The sequence below is a fragment of the Rhinopithecus roxellana genome, chromosome 14, assembly GCF_007565055.1.
Source record: "Rhinopithecus roxellana isolate Shanxi Qingling chromosome 14, ASM756505v1, whole genome shotgun sequence".
Taxonomy (NCBI): domain Eukaryota; kingdom Metazoa; phylum Chordata; class Mammalia; order Primates; family Cercopithecidae; genus Rhinopithecus; species Rhinopithecus roxellana.
In genome coordinates, this window is record NC_044562.1 from 124,782,417 (window position 1) to 124,794,765 (window position 12,349).

Sequence of the window (12,349 nt, forward strand, 5' to 3'; positions counted from 1 at the left end):
TGGGAGGCTGAGGCAGGAGAATGGCGTGAACCCGGGAGGCGGAGCTTGCAGTGAGCCGAGATTACACCACTGCACTCCAGCCTGGGCAACAGAGCAAGGTTCCATCTCAAAAAAAAAAGAAAAAAAAATTAAAAATTAGCAAGCCATGGTGGCGTACACCTGTAGTTCCAGAGACTCAGAAGGCTGAGGTGGGAGGATCACTTGAGCCTGGAAGGTTGAGACCACAGTGAGCCGTGATCATGCCACTGCACTCCAGCTTGGGCAACAGAATGAGATCCTGTCTCAAAAAAAAAAAAAAAAAAAAAAGTGGGTGGGGGAGCGGTAATAGCTAGAAATGGTATCCAGTTTAAGGAAAGGATTTTAAAGGAGAGAGATTTCTGCATATTTTAAAGGCAGGAGAAAGGCCCTCCCCATGGTGAAAGGATTTTTTTCTTTGTTTGTTTTTCGAGACGGAGTCTTGCTCTGTTACCCAGGCTGGAGTGCAGTGGTATGATCTTGGCTCACTGCAACCTCCATCCATGGGTTCAAACAATTCTCCTGCTTCAGCCTCCCGAGTAGCTGGGATTACAGGTGCCCGCCACCACGGCCAGCTAATGTTTTTGTTTGTTTAGTAGAGACAGGGTTTCACCATGTTGGCCAGGCTGGTCTTGAACTCCTGATCTCCTGATCCACCCGCCTTAGCCTCCCAAAGTGCTGGGATTACAGGCGTGAGCCACTGTGCCTTGCTGGACTTTTTTTTTTTTTTTAACTTTAGAAATGACACAAAATATAATACTTTTACACAATATAAAATACTTTTAAGAGTATTTATTTTCCATTTTCAACTGGAAAATGATCTGTTGGCCATTGTGCTTTCAAAATTATTAAAAGAGGAGGGGCTTCAAGATGGCTGACTAGAGGCATCTGGCACTTACTTCCTCCACAAAGAACTAAAATAGCAAGTAGATAACCACATTTCAAATACAGCATCTGAGAGAGAACATGGATTTCAACAGAGAAGTGACAGGAAACACCTGAGACATGGAATAAAAGGGAAGGAAGGCAGTCAGTTTGGTTGAGATTGGCTGAGAGCCCAGAGAGGCTCCCCAGTGTTGGGAAAGGGTGAGAGATCCCCAGTGGTCCACATTCTCACAGTGAACTCCTGTAATCCTAGCCATGGGAGAACCCTTTAGTCCTTGCAGACACTGAGACTAGAATATGGAGCTGCCTGGAAACCACGTGACAGCATTGCTCCAGAGAGGGAGCCCACACCAAGTCCCACACATCCCTGAGTCCTAAGCAGCTACAGCATGGCATCATTTTGAGAGTCCGGTCCCCACCAGACTCCATCCCGCCCTGGGGTCCAACAGCCCCTGCAACTCCATATCCTTGGAATCCTACTTACATCTTCTTGTGTTTACCTGGAGGGCTGCAGCAGTGTGATGCCAGTTGTACCCAGTGGAGTGACCAGATCCCCAGCATTGTAGCACACATGGTGTCCTGCACCCCAGAAACAACAGTGCAGTGCTCCTGGGACAAAGGGAGCCAAAGCATGTGCTCCCCAGAGCCTAAGAACTGCCTACCTGAGGTGGCTGTAACAGATAGCAACTCCACCCTTTCCAGCAGCAGGGCTGCCACTCACATGCACTGCTGCTCACAGGCTCTGCTGCTGTCGACTGCAGCCTCTGCTTAGGCTGAAGTGTGTGCCACTGGCAGTGACCCCAGCTGCTTCGGCAACAGGGTTGCAGCACATTTGCATGTGCCCTGAGGACTGGCTTTCTTGGCTGCAGCTACTGCCACCACCAGAAGCCAAACCGTGAGCTCCCTGGAACCTGAGAGCCACCTGCCTGAAGGTGCTGCCACTGACAGCAAGCCTGCTCCCACCAGTGGCAGGGCTGTAGCACACTTGCATGTGCCCTAATGACAGGCTCCCTTTGCCCACCACCACTGGAGCTGCAGCCACCCAATCATCATGCCAGGGCCCTGAGGATCACCCCACCCTGCCCACCACTGCTGACACCTGAATGTACCACTGGAGGGCCTGAGGAAAGGTCAAACAAGCCTGGCCCAGCACCCCTGCCAGTGTCTGAGCACATTGCCTGGGGCCTGGGGATTCTCTGCCCTATCAATGCTGATATCTGTACATTCCTCCTGAGGGCTCAAGGACTGGCCCATCCAGTCCATTGCAGCCACTATTAACACCAGTGCCTGCTGCTATGGAGCCCAAGCGTTATCCCAGTACCACTATTGCCATTGCCCATGCCATGCATACTGCCCAGGAGTCTAAGGACCTATCCACGTACCCAGCACACCACTACCAGGACCTGAGCAAGCCTTGGAAGCCCAAGAATTGGCCCATTTGAACCCATTAACACTAGTGCCCATGTATGCCACCCAGGGCCCAAGGATGGGCATGCTTGACACACCACCACTACCACTCAGGCTAGAGGACTGGTCCACCTGGCATGCCAATCCCCAGTAAAACCTCACCACAGACTCCACTAACAATCAAAGACTAAGCCACTGAGGAAATCACAGACACCACTGGTGCTGTTTACAGATGAAGAAATTATACCAAGACCACACTACTGCATACACCCAGAATCAAGGCTAAAGCATCCTACCCAATCAACACCATAGATACATCTTCAGGAAAAAGTCTTCCCCTATGAAAGCCAATCCAAAAAATTAAAATAAATGACTGTTACACCACATGTGCAAATTCATTCACGAGCTTCAACAATAGATTACATCAAGCAGGAGAAAGAATCTCAGGACTTGAATACAGATCTTTTGAAATAACCCATTTAGACAAAAATAAAGAAAAAAAAAAAGGAGTGAACAAAGCCTACATGACATGTGGGAAACTACAGATTGACCAAATAGACAATTTTGGTTGTTCCAGAAGGTGAAGAGAAGACTAAAGGTATAGAAAATCTATTTAAAGACAGAATAGTTGAGACTTTCCCAGGTCTAGCAAGAGATTTAGACACCTAGATACAGGAAGCTAAGAGATCCACAAATAGATACAACCTAGAAAGGTCTTCTCCATGGTACATTATAGTCAAACTGTCAAAAGTCAAAGACAAAGAGAAAATTCTAAGAACAGCAAAAGAAAAGCATCTAGTAACATATAAAAGAATTCCCATGAGACTAACAGTGGCTTTATCAGCAGAAACCTTACAGGCCAGGAGAGAATGGGATGATATAGTAAAAGTTTTAGGCCAGGCATGGTGGCTCATGCCTGTAATCCCAGCACTTTGGAAGGCCGAGGCAGGTGGATCACCTGAGGTCAGGAGTTTGAGACCAGCCTGACCAACATGGAGAAACCCCATCTCCACTAAAAATACAAAATTACCCAGGTGTGGTGGCACATGCCTGTAATCCCAGCTACTCAGGAGGCTGAGACAGGAGAATCGCTTGAACCTGGGAGGCAGAGGTTGCAGTGAGCTAAGTTTGTGCCATTGCACTCTAGCCTGGGCAGCAAGAGCAACACTCTGTCTCAAAAAAAAAAAAAAAAAAAAAAAAAAAAAAAGGCCGGGCGCGGTGGCTCAAGCCTGTAATCCCAGCACTTTGGGAGGCCGAGACGGGCGGATCACGAGGTCAGGAGATCGAGATCATCCTGGCTAACACGGTGAAACCCCGTCTCTACTAAAAAATACAAAAAAATTAGCCGGGCGAGGTGGCGGGCGCCTGTAGTCCCAGCTACTCGGGAGGCTGAGGCAGGAGAATGGCGTGAACCCGGGAGGTGGAGCTTGCAGTGAGCTGAGATTGTGCCACTGCACTCCAGCCTGGGTGACAGAGCAAGACTCCATCTCAAAAAAAAAAAAAAAAAAAAAAAAAAGAATAAAAGGCATTCAAACTGGAAAAGAGAAAGTCAAACTGTGCCTCTTTGCAGATGACGTGATCTTATATCTAGAAAAACCTAACGACTCCACCAAAAACTCTTAGATCAATTCAGTAAAGTTGCAGGATAGAAAATTAACATACAAAAATCTGTAGTGTTTCTATATACCAATGAAGTAGCTGAAAAAGAAATCAAGAAGGCAATCCCATTTAAAATGGCTACAAAAATAAAATAAAATACCTGGGAACAAATGTAACCAAGGAGGTGAAAGACCTCTACAAGGAAAACTACAGAACATTGATGAAATAAACTACAAAACATTGATGAAAAAAATTGAAGACACAAACGAATGCTCATGGGTCACATGAATCAATATTGTTAAAATGGTCATACTAACCAAAGTCATCTATGGATTCAATAAAACCTCTATCAAAATACCAATGTAATTTTTCACAGAAATATATAAAAAACAGTCCTAAAATTTGTGTGGAACCAAAAAGGAGCTGAAAGAGCCAAAGCAATACTGAGCAAAAAGAACAAAGCTGGAGGCATCACACTATGTCACTTCAAAATATACACAAAATATATACAAAATATATTACAAGTCTATAGTAACCAAAACAGCATGGTATTGGTATAAAAACAGACACATAAACTAATAGAACAGAGCAGAGAACCCAGAAATAAGTCCCATATGTAAACCAACTTATTTTTGACAAAGGGACCAAGAACACATACCAGGGAATTGACACCCTCTTCAATATATGGTGCATATTTATATGCAGATGAATGAAGTTAGACCCCTATCTCACCATATACAAAAATCAACTCAAAATTGATTAAATACCTAAACATAAGACTCAAAACTATAAAACTACTAGAAGAAAACATAGGGAAACACTCCAGGGTATTGGTCTGTATAGAAGCTCTTTAATATATAGTTCAATTTGTCTATTTTTGGTTTTGTCACCTGTGCTTTTAAGGCAAAAGAAATCACAGAGTGAAGAGACGGCCTGTTGAATGGGAGAAAATATTTGCAAAATGTTCATCCAATAAGAAACGTATCTCAAAAGAAGACCCAAATAGCTGACAGGTGTATGAAGAAATGGTCAACATCACTAATCAACAAGGAAATGCAAATTAAAACCACCAAGAGATACCATCTTATCCCAGTTAAAAATGGCTACTATTAAAAACACACAAAAATAACAGATGCTGGCAAGAATGTATAGATAAGGGAACTCATGTACTGTTGGGTGTGAATGTAAATTAATACAGCCATTATGGAAAAGAGTATGGAGATTTCTCAAAAACAAAACAAAACAATAAAAAAACAACTAAAAATAGAACTACCTGCCGTATGATCCAGCAATCCTCCTACTGAGTATTTATCCAAAGGAAAGAAAATCATTATATCTAAGGGATACCTGCATCCTCACACTTATTGCAGCAGTATTCACAATAACAAAGGTATGGATCCACCTAAGTGTCCCTCAACAGATGAATGGATAAAGAAAACTTAGTATATATATACAACAGAATGCTACTCAGCCATAAAAAAAATGAAATCTTATCATTTTCAGCAACATAGATGGATCTGGAGTTCATTTTCTTAAGTAAAATATGCCAGGCCCAGCAAGACAAATATCATATGTTCTCACTTTTATGTGGGAGCTATGAAAGTAGATCTCATGGAGATAGAAAGTAAAATGATAGTTATCAGAGGCTGGGAAGGGTGTGTATGTGGTGGGGCAGGGAGGATAAAGAGAGGTTGGTTAATGGGTACATAATTAGATAGAAGGAATAAGTTCCAGTGTTTGATAACAGAGCAGGGTGACTGTAATTAACAACAATGTATTCTGTATTTCAAACAGCTAGAAGAGAGGACTCGAAATGTTCCTGACACATAGAAATGATAAATACTCATTGTATATCAATAAAGAAAGTGGTTGCACAATGTGGAGGATAGGGGAAGTTACCTGTTTGTTAAAGCCTTAATAAATATTTATGTATCTGAAAAAAATATATCAAAAGATAGCTAATTTAACCAAAAGAATGCCTCTGGAATAGGCCATTGAAGCTAATTATTGACTATTTCATTAGCTCATTGGTTCATTAACTGGCTCATTGACTGATACCTTTCTAAAATCTTTTGAATTTCTTGAAGAAAAAAATTATGCCACAATAGTACTGAACAACTGTCTCCCTCTATCTTATGTTAATCCAGGAGTGCCCGAAATGGGATTATTTCAATTAATCACCAAAGCATATTTGAATATCTATTTTAAAAAGTCTTTTCAATTCTGGATTTTAATGCTTCTAAATTTTAAAAGTAAATGTAAGTGTGAATTTTACCATATGTAAATTAGACTCCAAACAAATTGAACAAAAGTACAATGGGAAACTAGGGCCTAGTTTTCAATCACAATAGCTACCACTATTCGAACAAGTACCATGCTATTGTTTAAAAGTTGTATATATATTATTCAATTCTCCCAATGAATTAGGTATTATTGTTATCTCCATCTTACTGATGAGGAGGGTTTTAGTCACTTGCTTAAGGTCACACAGCTAAGAATTGGAGACTGGACTCAACCCAAGTCTGTTTGACTATCATAAGTTGTATTTCCATCTTTAAAAGTCTGCATTTAAGTAGATCTCATTGGCAGTCTCATTACTGAGTGCTGCTGTTTCTAATGTGTTTTTCCCTTCTTAGGGACCAGCATGAGCGACCTTCTGCTCTCCAGCTCCTGAAGCACTCCTTCTTGGAGAGAAGTCACTGAATATACATCAAGAGTTTCTTTCCAGTTCCACTGCAGATGCTCCCTTATTGCTTAATTGTGGGGAATGATGGCTAAGCGATCTTTGTTTCCCTACTGAAAATTCAGTCTAACCCAGTTTAACTAGATCCTGTGGAGTCGCTAAATGGAAGTTTCAGTTACATATTAGTCTCCTCAAGTGTCAGACATGATTATTCATAGTATCAGAAAAAAATTTCTTAATAACAACAAAAAACATATTTCAGTGTTTACAGTTTTGATTGTCCAGGAACTACATTCTCTATTGCTTTACATGACATTTCCTTTTATTTTTGGCCCGTCCTGTCAATATTTTAATGATGTTAGTTTAAAATAAATTGTAAAAACAACTTATATTTTCTTGCTTGGTGAGTAAAGACGGTTACTTAATTTGTCCAAAGCAGACTAGAGGAAGGCAGGAAGGTAAGTTAAAGAGATTCTAGATTCTGTATTTTGGCAGCAATCGTAGCCTTAAAGATTCTAGGAGGTTCAAGGCCTAATAGGAGGAGGTGAGGGCCTCGGCATTTCATTATCAGAGGGCCCCCTAACTCCTCAGATGTCTCCAAGAAATTGTGCTAGTTAAGGTGGCATCATAAATCTTGGGCTCTGTTTTCTCTGTAATTTATTTGTAGTGATTTGAAGTTTTTGTTTGTTTGTTTGTTTGAGATGGAGTCTTGCTCTGTCACCCAGGCTGGAGTGCAGTGGCGCGATCTCTGCTCACTGCAAGCTCTGCCTCCCGGGTTCACACCATTCTCTTGCCTCAGCCTCCGGAGTAGCTGGGACTACAGGTGCCCGCCACCACACCTGGCTAATTTTTTTGTATTTTTAGTAGAGACGGGTTTCATCGTGTTAGCCAGGACGGTCTCGATCTTCTGACCTCGTGATCCATCTGCCTTGGCCTCCCAAAGTGCTGGGATTATAGGCGTGAGCCACCGCGCCCAGCGATTTGAAGTTTTTATCTATTTGCAGTGAATCAGGTCATTTCCATATGCAGAACTAGCTAAGCCTAAACCAGTTGGTAGGACAAAAGATAGGTCTGGTAAGGGAAGGATGAGTTAACACACAGATTTTTCCAGAGACCTTTGCTCATTTCACCTGAATAGTTACCTCTGTTGAGGTCATCCTTCAAACACTGCCATTCCCAGAACATTAGTAGACCTCACAAAAGTGAGCATGGATGAGTTAGTAGTATTACAAGTCATTTTAAGTTGGTGGATTAAGCTATATATATATTTATATTATTATATATAGCTTATATATATTAAGCTATATATATATACACACACACACACACACACACACACACACACATACACACACACACACATACACACACACACACTTTTTTTTTTTTTTTTTTTTAATCTGAGTCTTACTCTATCGCCCAGGCTGGAGTGCAGTGGCATGATCTCGGCTCACTGCAACAACCTCCGCCTGCCAGGTTCAAGTGATTCTTTTGCCTGAGCCTCCCGAGTAGGTGGGATTACAGTTGCCCACCACCACACTCAGCTAATTTTTGTATTTTTTGTAGAAATGGGGTTTCACCATGTTGGCCAAGATGGGGTTTCACTGTGTTGGCCAGGTTGGTCTCAAACTCCTGACCTTGCAAGTGATCCACCTGCTTCAGCCTCCCAAAGTGCTGGGATTACAGGCGTGAGCCACCGTGCCCGGCCAGGATTAAGCATGTTTCCATTGCTGTTGATCTTACTCATCCACTAAACTTTGCATCTATTGTTTTTTTTTTTTTTTTTTTTTTAATTTTTTTTTTTGAGATGGGAGTCTCACTGTGTCACCCAGGCTGGAGTGCAGTGGTGTGATCTTGGCTCAGCGCAACCTCTGCCACCTGGGTTCAAGTGATTCTCCTGTCTCAGCCTCCAGAGTAGCTGAGATTAAAGGCACCTGCCACTGCACCTGGCTCATTTTTGTAATTTTAGTAGAGATGGGGTTTCACCATCTTGGCCAGGCTGGTCTTGAACTCCTGACCTCATGATCCACCCACCTCGGCCTCCCAGTGTTGGGATTACAGATGTGAGCCAACACGCCCAGCCAGCACCTATTGCTCTAAGCTATAGTCACAGATATTTTTATTGGCTGCCATCATTTCAAGGTGGTTCAACTACAAATTAACTGTAGGAGTATTCTAATAATAGTATCAGGATTTGTCAAAATCAAGCTGTTTTTTTTTTTTTTTTTTGAAACGGAGTCTCACGCTCAGGCTGGAGTGCAGATCTCAGCTCACTGCAAGCTCCGCCTCCTGGGTTTACGCCATTCTCCTGCCTCAGCCTCCCGAGTAGCTGGGACTACAGGCACCCGCCAAATCGCCCGGCTAGTTTTTTGTGTTTTTTAGTAGATACAGGGTTTCACCGTGTTAGCCAGGATGGTCTCGATCTCCTGACCTCATGATCCGCCCGTCTCGGCCTCCCAAAGTGCTGGGATTACAGGCTTGAGCCACCGCGCCCGGCCGCTGCTTTAGTTTTCATGAAATAAATGTGAAATGCTGTCCAGGTGAGGTAAAAACAGATTTTACTTTGGACGTGTAACATTAGATGAGTCTTTGTCGGTATACATTTTCTTAAATTTCTTTTTTTTCCATATTTAAGAAATTAAGGGAAGAATATGTCCTTTATTTTACTTACTTGTATCTCAACATGACCAGAAATAACATAACTTTGAAAGGTTAGGGCTTATTCTTTTTCCATTTTGGAGGGATTTTCAGCATTCTTTCAAATCTGAATATTATATTGGATTTTAAAGCAACTATTTATAATCAAGCCTGTTAAACCCTATAGGGAAAGGGCAAAGAGTAAGACATGTTAATACTGTGTATAGAGATCACAGTAATGGACACATGAAGTTGGTGTTAACAAGTTTACTCCTATTCTACTGAAATATAAGGATACTGAAGACAATTCTGGAATATTGAACAGAAACTTCAAAAAGCTGAAGTTTCAGCTGGGCAGGGTGGCTCATGCCTGTAATCCCAGCACTTTGGGAGGCCGAGGCGGGTGGATCACTTGAGGTCAGGAGTTCGAGATCAGCCTGGCCAACATGCTGAAACCCCGTCTCTACTAAAAATACAAAAAATTAGCTGGGCATGGTGGCGTGTGCCTGTAATCCCAATTACTTGGGAGGCTGAGGCAGGAGAATTGCTTGAACCTGGAAGGCAGAGGTTGCAGTGAGCCGAGATCTCACCACTGCACTCCAGTCTGGGCAACACAAGCGAAACTCCATATCAAAAAAACAAAACAAAAAACTGAAATTTTCTTTTTTTTTCTTTTTTTTTTTGAGACGGAGTCTCGCTCTGTCGCCCAGGCTGGAGTGCAGTGGCCGGATCTCAGCTCACTGCAAGCTCCGCCTCCCGGGTTTACGCCATTCTCCTGCCTCAGCCTCCCGAGTAGCTGGGACTACAGGCGCCCGCCACCTCGCCCGGCTAAAAACTGAAATTTTCAATAGGCAAGCCTTGGTCCTCAAAGCTTCTGTATTTTTTGTTATTCACTGTGTTTAAGACATGACCAATTGTTTGGAATTACACTCTTCACTATAATTGCCCACATGTGTGCTCTCTTCATTTTGAAGAGGGTCTGAAAGGATGTTGGGAGTGGAGGTAGGTCGGGGCTGGGATAGCTAGCATTCACTGAGCTCTTGGCAGAAAAAGGCACATCATTTCTTTCTAGCTGCTGATTGGGATGGTAGTATCATTCTTCCTTTATTAAACAAAGAACAGGGTTCAGAGCTAGCTTTCTTAAGGCTATCCAACTCAAGGTGGGAGTTGGATTGTCACCCATAAAGCTCTTCCCTGCTGCCTCCCACAAACTCAGTTTATAAATGGTAGCAGTCACATCCTAGTTTTACTGAGTCCAGTGAAATACCACTGTGATGATGATAGATACAGCAATCCAGTTCTTGATTTTGAGTACTTTAATGGTGTGAAAAGCTTTCCATTGTTCACCTAGCAGTAATATTGTCCTCCCTTCCATGAGCATCGCCCCTTTCACCAGGCACAACCACTGAGTTTTCAATCACATTGAAAACTCACATTATGTGCTAAATTCCTGTATACTCTGGGCCCAAGCTCAACCCAAGACATTTTAACCCCCAAGTTCTGAAAAGCAGATCTACAGCATCTCCTTAACTTTAACCTACTTTAGTCATACACTGTGTAATGAGTAGCAGCCAAAAGCTACCTACCATCACCTACCAGGCCGTCTTTATTCTTCATACGAGCTGCACTTAATTCAGTTTAAAGCAGCTATTTAACTGCAGAAACTTGCATTTTAAAAATATTTCCAGGTGATTCTGCCAGTTAAAAAAATCTCTGGTGTAAGCAACCTCTATCTCTACTGGTAATAAAGTTTTAAAAAAGTTTGTATATGCCATTACACTGTCAAGTTTATAGAGGATAGTGCTTTTTCCTATTGACAGGACATGACATTATGAAAATCCATGGCTGAATTCATCCATAAGGCAGTCACTAACAGGCTGATGTGAAAGATGAAAGAAAACTGGCCTGAACTGTGTCTGCACATTTGAAAACTCTAAGTAAGATTCTTAATTTCATGGCAATACAATAAAAAATCTTTCATCAGTGAGGCCCTACATTGCATTGGGAGGTGGTGTTGAGGGGAAGGAATAGGCAGGCCATATGCTACAGTTAAAATAAAAACATACAATTTATTATATTGAAAAGTGCAGGGGGCAGGGGTGAAGGAATACACAATGAACTTGGATGAGTTTGGTTAGATTGAATTACTCGCTTTGTAAAGTTAAAACCCATCCAATTTATTATGTTAATAGAACAAGCCCTTACTGATGTCAGTACCAGTGAGACAAATCTCTTAACTGTGACACAAAAAATATTTATGTTACATTTAGGCTGAAAATGTTTTATTTTTAATTTTTAAAAATTATCATTATTATTGTTTTGAGATAGAGTCTTGCTCTGTTGCCTAGGCTGGAGTGCAGTGGCGCTATCTCGGCTCACTGCAACCTCTGCCTCCCAGGCTCAAGAGATTCTCTCCTGCCTCAGCCTCTTGAGCAGCTGCGACTATAGGCACGCACCGCAACGCCTGGCTAAATTTTTTTTTATTTTTTAGTAGAGATGGGGTTTGCCATGTTGGCCAGGCTGCTCTCGAACTCCTGACCTCAGGTGACCCGCCTGTGTTGGCCTCCCGAAGTGCTGGGATTACAGGCGTTAGCCACCGCGCCCAGCCTGAAAATGTGTTTTAAAAGTGACTTTTCTTAAAAAAAAAAAAAAAAAGTGACTTTTCTATCCTAATTCTCCTTTATCAAAGTTATTGCAATTAGCTTGCATTTTCTTTCACGTGGAAGGTGCAGGGAAACTGCTGGGAAGGGGAGGGAAGTTGGCAAGCGGCCTTATCATAAGAACAGCTTATGTTTAAATATTTTTGAAGGGGCTGGGCGTGGTGGCTCACACCTGTAATCCTAGCACTTTTGCAGGCAAAGGTGGGCAGACTGCTTGAACCTAGGAGTTTGCAACCATGCTGGGCAACATGGCTGAGGCAGGAGAATGGCGTAAACCCGGGAGATGGAGCTTGCAGTGAGCTGAGATCCGGCCACTGCACTCCAGCCTGGGCGGCAGAGCGAGACTTCGTCTCAAAAACAAAAACAAAAACAAAAACAAAACTCCATTCTACCAAAAAACAAAAACAAAAACAAAAACAAAAACAACAACAACAAAAAAAAAACCACACAAAACAAAAACAAA

At 42.4% G+C, this 12,349-nt stretch overlaps 1 protein-coding gene across 5 annotated transcripts in view; it reads left to right on the forward strand.

The window, feature by feature from the left end:
• MAP3K19 (mitogen-activated protein kinase kinase kinase 19) overlaps positions 1-6,977 on the forward strand; it is a 54,580-nt gene extending 47,603 nt beyond the window's left edge. For 4 of the 5 annotated variants that reach the window (XM_010367429.1, XM_010367436.1, XM_010367446.1 and 1 more), the window contains one exon: positions 6,543-6,974. In XM_010367429.1, the coding sequence (XP_010365731.1) occupies positions 6,543-6,609 (67 nt within the window). In that variant the 3' untranslated portion in view covers positions 6,610-6,974. Of the gene's footprint in view, positions 1-6,542 lie in introns of all 5 variants that reach the window. The other variant, XM_010367412.2, reaches the window with a different exon arrangement.
• The last annotated feature ends 5,372 nt before the right edge of the window (positions 6,978-12,349 follow it).